At 37.9% G+C, this 17,628-nt stretch overlaps 1 protein-coding gene across 8 annotated transcripts in view; it reads right to left on the reverse strand.

The window, feature by feature from the left end:
- Window positions 1-17,628, reverse strand: part of CORIN (corin, serine peptidase) — a 226,403-nt gene that overhangs the window by 139,805 nt on the left and 68,970 nt on the right. For 6 of the 8 annotated variants that reach the window (XM_036892587.2, XM_036892586.2, XM_036892590.2 and 3 more), the window contains one exon: window positions 11,901-12,108. The exons of 1 other annotated variant lie outside the window; for it this stretch is intronic. In XM_036892587.2, the coding sequence (XP_036748482.2) occupies window positions 11,901-12,108 (208 nt within the window). Of the gene's footprint in view, window positions 1-11,900; window positions 12,109-13,602; window positions 13,698-17,628 lie in introns of those variants that run through there. One more of the 8 variants, XM_036892593.2, reaches the window with a different exon arrangement.

Genomic DNA, 17,628 nt, shown 5'->3' on the forward strand with positions numbered 1-17,628 from the left:
GCCCTGTGTAAGTCCCTCCCCTTGAGTGGAGGCTGGCCTAGTGACATTTCAAACCAATAGAAAGTAATGGGATGTCACCTCCATCACTAAGTTTCAGAAGGTTGTGACTTCTGTCTTGCTAGCAGATTCTCAAGGAAGTTGCCATACTGGGGAGGCCCACATGGCAAGGATTTGAAGGTGGCCTATGGCCAACAGCTAGCTAGAATCTGAGGCCCGCTGCTCAATAGTCTTTGAGGAACTGAAATTCTTCCAACAATCCTATGAGTTGAAAGTGGATCTTTTCTCATCAAGCCTTCAGATAAGACCCCATCTCTGGCCCAACACCTTGATTGTACCCATATTAAAGACCCTGAAGCACACCCTCGGTAAGTCATTCCCAGATTTCAGATCCATAGAAACTGGATAACAGATGTGCATTGTTTTAAGTTGCTAAATTTGTGGTTATTTGTCTTTCAGCAATACGTAACTAATACACTTTTCTTTGCTGTATCATTTGGTTAGAGGCATGCTACTGAGTTAGATGCACTATTCAATGATGAGACCCACATGGTCATTTTAAAAAAACACATTCCTAAATTTGTCTTAATTAGGCAGAGCTGTTCCATCAACAATGCTCACAAAATCATAGTCACAGGCAGCTCCCAGAACTACAGACCTTAGTCATGAAAAGAATGTTAATGCTGGAAGAGTCTTGCAAGATAATTTACTCTTTTTCCTCCTTTGAAATTGTGAGGACTCTGAAATCTCAAAAGGAGATCCCATAGCCAAATACTATGACTCCACACGTGGCTCCAAAATACCTCCTTAGCTGGCCTTTTCTCACACACATGAGCCACAGATAACACAGGAAAAAAAAACCCCAAATGATAACAGGAGCATGTATTCACCACCACTGCTGGAAAACACAAAACAACAAATGATTTGTTCTCTCTGTGATACACCATCAGCATCAGCTTCCGATGTCAGCACATTCCGGTAGCCTCAAGAGACTTCCTAAGTGGTATGGCTTAGAAGGATTTGAGACAGGGAGGAAAGAGGTCTCCTTGGTTCCCAGCTTCCCTAAGACATGGAGATGGAAAAGCATGCAAGTGAATATTTGCAAATGTCATTCTCTCACATCAAAAGAAAAATAATGGGAGAAGTCAGGATTGGTTTTTGGTCACATTGCTCCAAAACTCTTTATAAACCAGGACTGTGTCTGTCTTATTTTTTGTTTGTAATTGGCATGGTTCCATCAGGAAAGAAATGATTTCCTGAAGTAGGATCATTGCAGAGAATTTAATGAAAGGGCCACTTACAAAGGTGCTGGCAGGGCTTAGAAAAACCAACAAGGAGTAGTGCAGTATGCTAGGATAGCTTGCTGTTAGCATCCCAGACGTAAGGGACAGGGGAAGGGGCAGTTACCTGAATTTGGAGAGAGCAATATGGGGAAGGCTGCCCAATAAGAACCATAGTTCTCATAGGGGGATGCAGGCAACCCTGAAACCTGGCAAAGAAGAAACTAGGGGGTCACTACCCAAACTGACTCTCTTGCCACATTCTGATGTTTGGTGGCTGATTCCCACTGGCTGAGCCCCACAAGAAGCTTGAAAGTAGCCATTGTTGAAACCAACTTGTGGGGAAAAGTGGAGACTGGCAGAAGGTGGGAGGTAGGCATGAAGAAGTAAATGAGAAATAGCACACTGCTGCATGCCTCACACTTCATGCAAGCTCAGCAAATACTGGTCAAGGCATAAAAGGCAGTGGTGTGCAAGTAGACTGTTATTAGCTTGAAATCTGGAAGGAGCATTTATACTGCAGATATCAGCAAATGCTACAAATGAAAGTTCTACTTTGTTTTTCAGGGAGCCAGTTTACTAGCACATCACTGGATGAAAGTACAAATCATGTCATCTACAGAAGGAAATCTGTTTTTGTCTCCACTGAAAGGAAAATTAGTTATACACTTCATGAACCAGATTAAGACTTTATGTCAATATTAACTCATTATATCCCACCACCACCACTCCTCCTGTGATATACATGATTTTCTTGGTAATACCATGTACCCAAGTCCTTAAGCCCAAAAATCTTTGCCTCACCCTCAACCTCACAATTCACATGCAGTTAATCACTAAGTCCTGCTAATTTGCTTCCTCAAACTCCCTCAGATCTGCTTGCTCTCTCTCCATTTTTACATTCTAGTAAAATTAAACCCATTGTAGTTCCCCTAATATATAGAGATCTAGGCTGCTACCCTTCCTGAAATGCCTTCTTTTCCCTCCTTGTCCACATGGCAAATTCTATGCATCCTCCAGAAGCCAGCTGAGCTGTTGTTACCTCCTCCCTGGGAGTAGCCTTCCCTAAAATGCCATATGGAAAGTTTCCTTCCTCCTTCTGTCTGTTACTAACACACATTGTAAACGAACCACACTGTACAACAATTTAATTGTTTTCATGTCTGGTTCCCCTATCATGGTGAATCCTTTAAAGGCAGCACTGTGTTTATTCATCTCCTTGCCCCTAGGGTCAAACTATGTTCCTGGTATATTCTAAGAGCAATTCAGTGTTTGCTAAAGGGATAAATAAGCTTTCTGAGCACCCTGTGGAATGGATTGATGTCAGAAGCTGAAGAGGGAGTCCCAAGTCCCATGTGGACCCAGCCAGTCCCCGCACCCCTCCCCGCGTTAGCCGCGCCTTACCAACAGCATCTCCCTGCAGGACTGATTCCATCACGGTCTCTTTTACATGCCACCCCATTCCCACCCCGGCATTTCTCTTTCTCTTATGTCAGTACCACAGAGCACTCAGGGTATCAGGGTCCCCCTAGCTCCTAGATTTCTGTATCCTCAGGGGTCAAATGTGATCTGCTCCATGAGGTCTTCCTGAACAGCACACTGCTGAAAACCACACCTTTTGCTGCCATGCTGCACTCTCCCAAAGCTCCCCACTTCCCTGCTGGATTTTTCCCATTGCACACATATTAACCAGCATAAAATTGTTTATTACTTTTTAAAATCTATTTATTTGTTTATTGCCTATCTCTCCCCAGTATAAACATAAGCTCCATGAGGTTAAGGATTCTTTTTGCCTGCTGCTATATCCCTAGTGTGCACAGTCAACACTCCATAAATATTTGTTGGAGAAACAAAGGAATTGCATGCAGACAATGATTCCATGGCAAGGGTGGGAACAGAACCATCACTACCTAACTCCAGCTGAATGGGCTGTGGAAGAGCTCCCATCGGCCCTGCCCACGGAATCCCGTCTTTCAGGTCAGCAAGTTCTATACATGCTGTTCAGTCTTGAAACAGTAGGGTATCAACCTTAAAATGAGAAACTTGAAGACATACCAACAGATTAACACACCTTGGGTTAAGATGGGTGTGAATAATGTGAAACCACACAACCACCCTGAAAGAGAATATAAAATTCCACACCCCCTGACCAACACAATCCTGATGAACATTAATAGCTGCATATTTACCAGGACCCATGGGCTAGAGGATCAACAAACCACAAAAGACATTTGCAATTGTTAAATCACTTCTGCAGCTGTTTTGATTTTTGTACATCATGAAATGATACCTTAAATTCATAAATTACGAAAGTCAGCATGAACTCATTTTATTCAATGCAATTTTACTGCATCTTCAAATGAGTTGAATCATAAGTATTACATCTAAATACTAGTCACATCCACATAATACCAATGAATTCTTGAGGAGAAAAGTAAACAAACTTCTCCACTGAGCTTGAGTAACTATGTGTGCCTGAGAAACTGTCGGTTACATGACAAGGCATTTTCAGGAAGATTTGAGCTGTCATGCTTGATTCTCTAGCTTTACATCTTTGTAAAATAATAGTATGGGTTCTATGACTATATATTACCCATACTTCATTCTGTTTTGGCTCATAAAGTGGAACTTTACTTATTATTTGATATTTTATGTAGATTGCCAAAAAGCAGACTAGATCATCCATGTTGCTGGAGGTCAAAAAGGGCACTGTGCTATAACGGCCCACCTCACCAGCCGCCGAGCGATCCCTGGTGTGGCTGAATAAAGACTGCTCTTTCCAACTGAGCAGACAGGATCAGGGGAGTAAGTGCAAATGACTCTCAGAATATTTAGGTGGTCATCGCAACAAAGCAAACCTTTTTTCTTCGACTACTGACCTATACAAATCTTTTACAATTTTAACTATGAAAAATTTTTAATTCTGTAATATTTCCATGTATTCCCACATGTGACATAATAAGGACCGTGGGACATCATAAAATCTTTAGTAAAATTAATTAGCAGTATGTACTTGTTCTTCATTTAGAAAAAAATAATAAAATAAGTTCATACTGACTTCCATAATTTATGAATTCTTCAAAAAATTGTTTTAAATCAAGTCATATTTTCCGCCTGGTTTTAAGATGACTTCAGAATTTCATTTACATAGAAGTTTGGCACATGCTGTCTTATAAAATAACATAGTTAAGAACACAGTAAGCCATCTAAAATTATATTATAAGCAGACAGATTTGTTACCTTTTTACTAAAACATTGTCAGTAAAATCCAACTCAAAAAATGTGTGGCAATATAATAATGACATGCTGTAGTAGAAACAGGGGAGAAAAGCTTTATAATTCTGGTACAGTAATACTTAAAAATTATTCCAATAACAACTTTTGTGCCCATCACCTAGAGGCCATCTCAGTAATATGATAGGGTCAGAACAGGAACCCCATGTCATCTGTGTGTTTACAGGAGACTCTTAGTGTAACTTTGAATAATGGGAACTTGAGTATGGGCTCAGGAAACTTCTTTCCTTTCCCGGTTTTCTTTTCCAGGGAACTTGGTCTCTTCCAAAAGGAAGTACATGGAAGTTATAAGAAATAAACAAATTGTGCCTTTTACTCAGGAAATTTTAAGTATCTCTTGATTATTTTGAAATTTTTTCTTCCTCCCTAGAGGCTGAAACAACCAAAAAAAAGGTAAACTTTTATTTACCTACCAGGATTTTAGCACAAGTAAAAGCTTAAGAGATGAATGTAAGGCAAATAGTAGATGGCAACATATCAGAATTCCAATCTTGATTTATTATCAAGATTTTAGGAGAATAGGAGAAAGACTCACAGAACTAAGTGTGAGAAACAAGGTGATGGGGCATGTGGGGTATGTGCGCAGATCTTAACATCTGCAGTCAGACGGTCTATCGTCTACCACACACTGTTTAACTCTGAGCAACAGCTGAGCCGCCCCAGACACACAGGTGCTCCAAACAGATAATTCAACACCTTCCCAAGGTGATACACTCTCCATACTCGTCTAACATTCACTTAGGTGAGAACCTCAGAGTTGCAATGACAAGAAAGGGGACATTTAGCAACAGGATCCCAATTTGCAAACTGTACTTGCAAAACAGAAGTCCTGAAGTTAACTCAGCCCACCCTCTCGGAAGGCAATCAGGGGACCATCTGTTCTGACCAGATATGCTCCAGGGGTTTCAACACAAAACCCCCAACTGTGTTCTCTCATTATTATTCCCAAAGCAAATATAAAAATGTCCCTCAGAAAGGTTGTGGTAAATTTAATTTTCTTCATCTTTTTTTGTAAGTTTTTAAAACTTCTTTAATAAGTGCCATAGGTCACTATGAATAGACCTACCCCTTAATCCAATGGAAAACTAATTTACCATAAGACGCTGGACTCCTTGCCACAGTGTCTCCAGTAAAGTCTCATCAATTAGTTTCAATACCTCTAGTCATAGCAACTCACCAGTTCCTGGGATGACAATTCCATATATATATATATGATTTTATTATCCATAAAGTTCTTATTTTAGTGAACTTAGAATTGACTTCTCTGTGACTCTCAGTTCGTGGTTCTGCCTTTGCTCTGAAGAAGCACACAGAAAATGCACGCTCCATCTTCCAGGCTGTGACCCAAAACATTTGAGGATGGCCGTGGTGCACTGTCAGGGCTTACACGTCCAGGTCCCTCAACTCATCTTCACATGAACAGATTCTGAATCACTATGTTGGTCATTACTCACTAGACACTTTTACCATTTTTGTTTCTGCTCTTTATATAAATCTTAAGGCTAAGATTTTCAACTAGAGTTGACCTCGAGTCTTTGTAACAGATGCATATAAATCAACATTAAAAAGAAAGCACTGAGCCACCAAGCCAACCCTCACAAACAATCTAGTGTTTCCCCATTTATTAGGTCCAGGATTTTGACAGCAATAGAGTAGAACAAGCTAATATATCTTAGCCAGTTGTTCTGCCAACTGAAGCTCATGCTGAATGAAGCTAAATCACCTCTGGGAATATCATCCAACTCAGTTTAAAATTGTAATTCATTTAATATACACAAAGAATTTGATTTATGCAAGAATTTTCAGGAACCTATCAATTACACTAAGCAATGTACAACTATAATCAACATACTTTGAACTCCATTTATCTAGACACTTAAGAGGGCTCCCTAAATGAAGAGTTTATTTATTCTTGCATCCCAACAAACATTTATTGAGTACTTATGATGTGTTGGGCACTGTTCTGAACACTGAATATACAAAGTCAGTAAGTTCTCTGCCACTGTGGAGCTTATAAAGCAAAACAGACAATATAAGGGCAAGAAGTCTGCTGGGACAGGCAACGGACTACCGAGGTGGTCAGAGGTTTTCTGTGGGGATGTGTTTTGAGCAGAGGGCTTAGATGAGGAGGTAGATCCTGCCAAGTAAAGGGAACAGCATGTGCAAAGGAAGTTGGAAAGAGGTTGGCTGGAGCACGGTTGATTACACAGACAAGCAAGGAAGGCCTCGCCAACCACAGCCCAGAGTTTAGCTTATGATCTCAGTCTAATGGGAAGCCCTTGAAAGAGCAGAGATGAGAGAAAAACACATCTAATTTGCATTTTTAAATTTTTTAATCACAAAACATAACAAGGGAACAAAACAGCAACAGACTCATAGACACTGAGAAGGGACTGTTGGTTACCAAGTGGGAAGGGTGCGGGGGGTGGGTGATAGCAGTGACTGGATAAATAGGCACAAAATCTCAATCATAATATGAATTAATCATAGGGGATGAATGTACAGCATAGAGAACACAGTCAATAACAAACAAATAAATAAATAATCACCTTGGTAGCTAAGTGGAAAATTAGTTAAAAGATGGGAAAAATGAGAAAAATAGGCAAATCTCACATCTCTGAAAGAGGGAATGAAGTTTATACCCCCTCCCCAGAAATTCATATATCATCTTTGACTGCCATGCAATAATAGTGGTTTCTATTTGTGGAGAAGCTACTATGTGCCAGATAGTATAAACCACATATGAGCACTTATAGAATTCATTCTGTTTAATACACATGAACAAACCCTGTGAGCTGGGTGTTATTACTCTCATTATAGAGATGAGGAAACTGAGGGTCAACAAGGCTCATTAAAGTGCCCAAGGTCTTATAACCGGTCACTGGCAAAGCTATGATCTGCATCAGGTTTCATCTGCCCCCAAGCTTTCAAGTGCATTCTCTACAGCTGCCACATTAAATTCTCTAATCTCCAGTGAATATACTTCTTTGGGAAAAAGTGTAGTGCTTTTGAAGAAACTCATCTGAAGAAATGCATTTGATCCCCACCACAGTCCTATAGGGACTGGGTTCACTGCAGGCAACTGTCCTTCACTTCCCAGGTTTGAAATATAATCATTGATCTCTAGTCATCTTGCTAGACAAAGAATTTTTGTTTCACTTACCCAGATATTAAGAATCTCTGCTAAGAACCTAGTTGGCAAGCCAACACTTCAGAGGAAAAATGTAATAGCAAACATATCAAGTCTTTAATGTTAAGGACCCATTTCATAAGCACAGAGGTTCTCTGCAAAATATTAGAAGATGTGAGTGGGGTGATGATAATCAGCAGGGTCTCCTGTGTATCTTCTAGAAGCAAAGCCAAGACTGTACCTTCCAGGCCAAATTAACTCCCCTTCAGCTTTGGTAATGTTACAGGCCTATGATTTAAACAAGGTGGGAAAGGGTGATAGTTACACATCAAAAACATGTGGTTGTAAGACCTGCTTTCTTTCAAACACTGAAGCGCTTAATTGTATACTCTGTATCAAAAAATCAGGTGTGTGTGGGGTCACAGGGAAGACAGTGTAGCTCAGAGAAGGCAAATAGTGACTCTGTGGCATCTTACTACACTGATGGACAATGACTGCAATGGGGTTTTGGGGGGAGACTCGATAATAAGGGTGAATGTAATAACCACATTGTTTTCCTTGTGAAACCTTCATAAGAGTGCATATCAATGATACCTTAATTAAAAAAAAAGAAGCCATCAAATAAAAGTTAAATTTAAAACCGTCATAATAATCTAGAAATTATTTAGAAATACAAAGTGAATTTTGCAAGTTACTAAACAAACAAAAAAAAGTCATCCAGAAACATCTGTATTCTCCTGGCCCAGGAATTGTGAATTTCTCTCTAGCTACTTGCTGATATTTTTAAGCTATTTCTTGTAACCCACCTTATCTTACTAACCAAACAGCCTATCAGCTAAGTCTCTATATTTTGAGATATATTTCACTGAATCCATATAAATTATTCTCCATTTCATTTAGTCTGTATTAGAGTACATGATACACACATTTATTAATAGTAACCTTAATCTAAAGTAGAAACTGTTAAAGTCCATTGTTATATAGTTAATGAGTATCTGAGGTCTCAAAAGGACAGGTTAAAAAACTATACTATTTATACATCCCACCAGATCTTTTCACATTAAAATTAAAATTATACTAAGCAGCTATTTTCTTCAGGGTGGGATATAAGCAATTCTCCATTATTTGAATAAAAAGGGGAATTAGTATAGTGGATGATCCAAAATAGTGAAATATAAGAAAAATATGTTCGACTTTAGAATTATTTTCTACACTATATTTTACCTTTCTGAACTTATTTTGCTTATTAAATTTAGCTTGCAGTTCATGCACAAACTAAATGACAGTGGGAAGCACTGGTATGAAGCTGTAATTATAAATTTAGACATACGAATAAATGTAATAATAAAAAAATAGGGTAAGTTCCCAAAGGATATCTGGAAACGACTATAAATTATTACCCATTATAACAGAAAATGGAAACTCTCATATGACAGCATTTCTCAAGATAAACCAGGTCAGAAGAAGAACAAATTTTACCTAAATGTGCCCTGAAGACTGTGAGCAGCTTAGCCCTGAAGACTTAACTAGAATTTTACAACTGATTTAACTGAGAGTAAAGCCTGAATTATAATAAAGAAGGATGATTGAAATGAATTAAGAGTCTCCTGGAAGCTAAACACACTCCCTTTCATTGTCTTATTTATGTACATGAGCCCATGGAGAAATTAAAGCAAAGAGATATATGTGGAATTGTCTTAAATTAAGGAGATTGGAACTAGAATCCCATGCCAGCAGCTTTGAGTATTTTACCTAATTTTCTTTGAATCTGTATAATATTCTACATTGTTCTGCAATCCTCCAGCACTTGGCATATGTTAGAAATACTCTTTGTGCTCTCAATTTCATTAGCTCTATCTTTCCTTTCAATCCACTATGTGATAACTATTGCTGACACTTACTGAGCTCTTCCTAAAAGTAAGCCCTATTCCAACCTCTCTCTGTCATTTAATCCTCATGTGAACTTTGTTAATATGTACAACTATTATCTCCATTTTATAGATGGGAAGCCTGAGAGATGTGGCTCCACAGCCTGCTTTTTCTGCCACTTTAGAGTTGAATGGTGGCCCCCCAAAAATATATGTCCATATCCTAACCTCTGGAACCTGTGAATGTTACCTTATTTGGAAAAAAGGTCTTTGTGAATATAATTAAATTAAGGGCCTTGAGATGAGGAGGTTATCCTAGGTTATATGGATGGGCCCTAAAGCCAATGACAAGTGTCCTCACAAGAGAAGACACAGACACACAGAGAAGGCAATGTAAAGACAGAGGCAGAGACTGGAGTGATATGGCCACAAGTCAAGGAATGCATGAAACCATCGGAAGCTGGCAAAGGAGGGAAATGAATTCTCCCCCTCAGATTCCCTGGAGGGAGCACTGCCTTGCCAGGTTTCAGACTTCCAGCTTCTGGAACTGTGAGATAATACACTTCTGTGTAAGCCACCCAGCTTGTTGTAATCTGTTACGGCAGCCCTAGAAAACTAATACAACCACCATGTTATATGCCCCTGTTTCTCTCTCTTTACCATGAAAGCATGCTGTATAAATAATTCCTTCTGGTGAAAGATTTTCCTGAATGCTGTGTCTGCTAATAGCTCTTCACCTCTACAATTGTCTACTGTTCATATTCTACCGTTTTTATTCTATATCAATGCAGTCTTTTCCAGTTAAAATAACAAGTGCCTTCTGGCCTATTCAAAATATATTTTATACACTAATTAAACTAGTAAAAATAATATGGAGTCTATTTGCACTTGAAAATGTAATTTATTCTAAAATTACTACTCTGAAAACATCCTAATATTATAATTAAGAAAGTAGTTGATGTTATATGTGATTATATATTTAATAAATGCTTTGAAATTTTTAACGTATACTGAGTATTTCAAATATTCCATAACATACTTTGCATTGACTACTCTTATTGAAAATTATTATTTCAATACAATAGAATAATAGAATATTTACATTATATTATTTCACTGAGGTGAATGTGGTCAAAGGTACAAACTTCCACTTATAAAGTAAATAAGTCATAGGGATATAAACAACATGGTAACTATAGTTAATAAAATTGTATATTTGAAAATTGTTAAGAGAGCAGATCTTTAAAGTTCTCATCAAAAGAAAATAAAATTTGTATCTATGTGTGGTAATGAATGTTCACTAGACTTATTGTGGTGATCATTCTTCAATATATACAAATACTAAATCATTGCATACCTGAAACTAATATAGTGTTCTATAGCAATTATACCTCAATTTTTTTAAACGCGCTTACAAGACACATATACAAGCACACTCACTCATATGTTCATTCCTCACCCCAAGAAAAAAATAAAAAAGGAAATTCTTTCTAATCCTATGTGATACTATGCTGGACAGTCTCTCTTTGTCCCTCTGCATCTACCCCTTACCCTTCTCATCCTCCTCTAGGTTCCAGTGTTGACCATAAGCATCACCCAGCCTCTCACATGTATCTGATTTAGATGATAAGACTTGAGACTTTGGAAATGATAATATTTAGTTGAGGTTTTGGATCTTACCCACTGCATTCACATCAGTTGCTAGCCCTTGCCCAATGGTTGTGGGTGAGTTCAGTTGGTGGGAGGCCTGGCAGATGGGAGGCAGGAAGAGAATGAGGTCAGGGTATTTATTTTTTCTTCTCTATCCCTCGAAGACTGAAGGGCCGTCAGTGGCAGAAGGCCTAGAGGGAACAGCAGCCTGTTGGAAACCCCTTGAACAGAGGTACAATCCCTCCAGGTGCTGCTCACCCTCTTCCCCTTTCAAGTCTTGGGTAAGGAAACTATATCCCTTCTCATGATAGCCTGGTGCCTCCCATCACTTATTTGTTCTCTTAACCCTGTCCACACGTTCATAACTCTTGTCTTTAGTAAACTCTTTTCAACCACCCCTGCGGTCCTCTGCCAGACCCTCTTGTAGCTATTGAGTGTCCCAGCTGAAAACCTCATTCTCACATCCTGAATAATTTCTTCCCATTGATAAAATCATTCCAAGTTAAAAAAAAAAAACATCTAGTTTAAAAGGATTACAAATGACTAGGACTGGTGTGGGGTGTGTTTTCCACCCTTCAAAACAACAAAAACAAAAGGCGTTAGCTTGGGATGATTTTGTTCCTCTCAGATACTTTGGCCACAAGTGACTCTTGTCTCGGAATGGTCTGGGTTCCACAATACCTGGCATCGCCATCACTGGTGCATTCGGGGAAGGCCAGGCTGCAGCCGAAAAGCATGATATGTTGATAGCAACTGAGGCGATGCAGGTACATGAAGAACTTGAGGAACTTCTCGATTTCCATGTTTTCGACAAGTGAGGAGAGAGGTGTGAGGGAGGTGTGGTAGGGCAGCATCTGACACTGGCTGTGGGTGATGTTTACACAGGTCCCTGGGAAGTCAAGATGATGACATTTAGGAACAGACACAGCAGAGCTATATGTTTATGAACTCATTCGATATGATAGACTAACATATCCATAAGATAAAATATATTCTACAAGCAAGAACGTTTATAGATATACAAGCAGACACGTACATGCATACATATGTGTGTGTGCACATGTGTGCACACATATGATAATGAAATCAAGCTATTAATGAATATATTCACAGAAGGATAGCATTTGTGTTACAGGCAAAAGTGTGAAATAATACACTCTCTCATATAGCTGGTGAATGATTAAGTTGGAAATCACGGTTTTGGATCACATCTGGGAAGGCCAATGTATACTTAAAAAAATACTTCAAATATGTATATCTTTGACACTGTAATATTTCTAAAAATTTATCCTAACATAATAATCATACATGTGCACATGGTTTTATTGATAGGGATCCTCATCTCTGCATTGTTTACAATTTTTAAAAGATAGTGTCACCTAAACATTCAACAAACGCAGTTGGTTTAAAATTTGGAACAAAAAATACATGAAATAAACAGAATATTTAGTTATATGAAAGATGCTTTAGAAGACTAATTGAGTACATAATATAATAAGTAAAAATAGGAAGTCTCAAAACAATTTGCATACCATGATCCCATTTTTAAAATACATGATTGCACAAGGATTTCCAATCCTGCCTATGTCAACAATTCAGGGTCAGCTTAGCCTCTGATTTCACTTGGCTCTTCTCCAGGCAGTACCACCTTCACAGCCCTTCCTTCTCTTTTATTCCACATATTTACATGGTTGGTCTAATACAAATCAAAATATTAATATGGGTCCAGTTGATTGGATTTAAGGAGATTGTTGTTTTCTTATTCTGTATTCTCTTATTGTTTATATAGAGATTTATTACTCCTACTTTGAAAAGGAGATAATTAAAATTTTGGCTATTATTTAAGCCAGCTGCTATGTAAGGGCAAAATCTTCAGGCTGTGAAAATCCAGTGCAAGTATTCATTCTAATCATGCTGAAGGGGCAAAAAAAAAAAGCAAGTTGGAGAAGAAGTTCAATAGAAAGGGAACATCTCTTCTGCTCACTATATAATTCACAAACAAATGAAGAGAAAAGCCTCTCCAGACCTAAGGCTAACTCCACTTTAATAAAAATGTTAGAAATGAAGGCTGCATCTCTGATAAAAATGGCCAAACTAACCCACTGCTCTGTGACACAGAATAACCCCATCACAGGATTCTAACCCTGTTTTCTGCATCATTCATTCAGATAGATCACCTCGGAGTCTTCTGATCCTCTCATCATCTTCTCTAGTCTGCTAAGTACACTTCCTAATCTGACTTTTCTTTCAAACCTCTCTGAAAAACGATACAAGCTCTGTAGGAGCTCTTTCCCTCAAATGGCCAGATTGTAACTATTAACTCAAAGAGTCTCACATTTCATGAAAAGACACAAGTGCCCATTGTTAGATAATATTTACTGACCACCCATAACGTGCTGATTTCAATGGGGCATGATCAAAACATGATTTCCACTTTCAAAGGCAACCAGTGACATGTGGAATTTCTCTGCATACTAGACCCTAGAATAGACGTAAAAAATTTAAGGGCACAACACTTCTTTGCACCTCATCAACTTAAAATACAAAATGGGAAAGAATGAAATTAAAAAGGAAGAAAATACAAATTAAAATATTCAGACAGAGCACAAATAGACATATTTACATTAATTCAACCTCAGACAAGTGCCAAGGTGGGTAGTGCTGGGCAAGTTTCATGAATATGACACTCAAGTTATTTAATGAGATTAAAACACATTTGAGGGTGGGAGAGCATTATAGGCAGTGAGAATGTACAGATAGTAGACTTTGAAAGGACACATATCAAACTACAGGAAGAGATGCTTGCCTATAAGAGCTAAGAGTAAATTTTTCTCCATTAAAAACACGAAATCATTTGTGGACAATTCAGTCTCAAAAAAACATTTTTGAAAACCAACCTTGTGCCATGCACCCACACAGGCACTCAAATTCCCTCATTCATGATTCTGTCACTTTCACAACCCAGTAAAGTGACATCAAATCTGGATTACACTTGAGGAAACTCAGTTTTAGAAAGGTTAAGTCATCTGCCCAGCTCCCCATAGCTGTTATGCGGACATTCCAAATCTTCACACCTATGTCTCCTAAGTAAATTCCAGTTGGAACCACCCTAGGCTAATACAAAGGGAGGTATTATGTTAAAAATAATACTTAAAGGATAATTCCTAGTGGCCCATGAAAGCAAGACACTAAAAAGCATGTAATGATATGTCACAAGGTCTCTAGTTTATATTCATAGATAATACATCCATGCATACTGAGCACATGTTATAATATATTTTATATTACATTGTTTTCTGTAGGGTTTATATACTTGGTGATAAACCACATTTGAAGTGATGAGATGATGAACAGGTTAATTCACTCCTACCTAGCCAAAAAAAGAAAAAACACTGAATATTGAGAGATTATATGAAAAATACAAGATATTAAAAATATCGTATTTGCTTGGCTATACTATGTTTGTGGTGGTGGAAGTTACACAAAAGAAAAAAAAAGATTATTTCCTTCTTGAGGGACAGCAAAAGTTCCCCAAAGCACTCCATCCAAAATGCTCCTGCATCACACTTTAGTTTCATTATAGCATGAACACTACTGATCAGATCTTGTTTATATAGTTGTTTATTCCCAGTATTCTCCCACATGACAGTAGAGACTTCGTCTTGTCACTAGAAAACACTGGGATACCAAATAGCAGGCACCCAATAGTTATTCACCAAATGAATGAGGAGATTAAATGGAACAGGCTTCACACTAAAAGGTGTCCTATTGAACAGGATAGAAATGGACATGAAAAAACCATTACAGCTGAGACCCAAGGGCACTGCTGATGATGGCTAATACTGCTACTATTGTTTTTAATAATCCATTCCCTAGGACCTACATGGCATAGGGAGTCATCCTATTCTGTTCTCTCCCCCAGACTGATTCCTACCTCGGACTCACCCCTGGACTCCTGTGCAGCAACTGAAAGTAAAAGAGAAGCTGTCCTCTCTGTCCTCTGTACGAAAGGCATACATTCAGCTTTCCATAAGCATGCTCAGTTGTGTTTAGCACAAGACCTCACCATAGTAGACATGAAAGGAGGATGTGCTTACAAGTTATAAAGGCTGGAGACAGATGAATAGATGAATACATGTACACTAGAAAGCTGCAAAGAGAATGGAGGTAAGAAATGATGGACGTAGCTGGCAAGAGCAGGAGTAAATGCTGGAAGCTATGAGAGTCAAGTACAAGCTAGTTATTCCAAGACAGAAACCAAAGCCAGGAGGCAACATTGAGCCTGGGCTCAAACTCTGGTCCTGCCACCCACAAGGTACTGTGATCTTGGGGAAATAACTTAACCTCTTAAAACCTCCTCGTCTGGAAACAGAAATAATAATAATAGTGTTAATCACAGGATTGTGAGGGTCAAATCTGTCGGTGGAGTTAAGGAACTTAAGACAACAGCTTCATATGGCTGATCTTCAACCGATGTTTCAACAGCACCGGTACCTTCACTAAGAAATACACACAATTCAGAGAGGATAGGATGAGGTAACTGCTGTAAAAGCCTAAATAAACCATTTGTAACTATTCAAGTTGTCTCTTAATGTAAAAGATACTTTAAAGTTCATTTCCACTTTTTGTTTTACAGTAAGATAAAACAACTTAAAGACAAGGAAATAGATAAAGTAGGCTTGAGTACTTTCTAGGCTGGATGTTTGCTAGGTACTTTATATACAGCACTTATTTAACCATCCCACAATCCTATGGGGAAGCTGTGGTTTTTTCTCCCATTTTACAGACGATGAAATAGATTCAATGGAGGTGAGAAAGTAGTCAAGCTTACACAGATGTTAAGTTGTAGAGGCGAAACTGAAACCAGATCTTCTCATCCCATGACCTATTCTTTTCCATTGTATCATTCTGTCAGAGATACCATTCCATTTTAAACCTTGTAAATTTACTTCATTCATTATAAAATATTTTGATGAATCTCGTTGGATTTTAGCAATAGAGATGCTTCACCACGATTGATAAAACCTAAACCTTCTCAAAGAAAACAATGAATTGGCTATTAAAACTAGGTTACCTATCCTCACTGAGGAACCTATCGGACTGGGAATGCTTGGTGTCTATTCCCAGCTGTACCATGAGGTCAGCCGTGGTCAGGACTACATCAGCAGAGTAGAATAATGAAGGTCATTCACTATTATAGATAACTGGCATATAAAGTAACATTTTGCCAAAAACGATTTCTGGGACAAACCAGTTTGAAAGGTATCATGTACTTAGGAAGATCCATAAAAGGGTTTCAGTAAAATAAGAACAGAAAGCTGAAGACAGGGTGTCTCTGTGAAGATCTTGGCTTCTTTACTAATTCTGTAAACTTATCTTTCAATCCAAACATGGTAACTATTTTATTTCTTATAAGAAAATGAAGGAGACAAAAAGTAAGATACATTTTCTTAATGAGTCAATTGTGACATAAGTAAAAAGTCTTTACAGACACAGCTGGGCATAGGTAAGCCAATGTCATGTTAATTCATACAAAAAATATCTAACAGTAGTTTAACACTATCTAAATTAACAGAGTTAAGTAACAGATATTCTTGTCAGGAGAAGCAGGAGGTGTGGGGTTTAATGCTTCTATATAAGTACGTATATTCCAGGCTTAACATTTTTGATGCAATCTCAAATCTCTTGAAGTCTTGCCATGTTTTAAGCTTTCACATCTTACATATGTGTGTAGTTATATAGTTATACGTTTATATTTATATTTAAATATGTAAAACTAGGTCATTCTCTCTTTTCATTTATATATACACATCCATACTACTTGATTCTATGAGGTCTGAATGGTAGTTAAAGGCTCAACCTGATGTAATTCATTCATTCAACAAATACCTCCTGTGAAAATGCTTTAACCCAGGGAGGGATCAATATTTTATTATAAATTAATTATTCACATTCTATAGAACTAAGATGTAACATTTCAGCTGTCACATCTTCGTCTGTCAGTCATTTTTCATTAATTTAAAAAGAACTCCATCTTGTCTCCAGTTATCTACCTTAGAATGACAAAAGATTGACTAATAACAATAATTTCACATTTGTAAAGCACCTTTTCCATACACAGTATGTTGGATAGTCTGATTCAAATCCTACTTTTATTATTCTCTGTTTATGTATCCTTTGACAAGCTACCAAACTTCTCTGTCAGTTTCCTCATCTGTAAAAAGGGGATAATAGTATCTGTGATACAGGGTTAATAATGTGAAGATGAAATGATGTCTACACAATGTCATCATATGTTAGCACATATGAGAAGCCATAAAAGTTTTGCTACAACAATTATCTCATTTGTGACTCACACAAAAAAAGGAAAATTGAGGCAGAGACATTAAGCTTCCATTTTGCCTTTTTC

This window comes from Manis pentadactyla, chromosome 5 (assembly GCF_030020395.1).
Source record: "Manis pentadactyla isolate mManPen7 chromosome 5, mManPen7.hap1, whole genome shotgun sequence".
In the NCBI taxonomy this organism is placed as follows: domain Eukaryota; kingdom Metazoa; phylum Chordata; class Mammalia; order Pholidota; family Manidae; genus Manis; species Manis pentadactyla.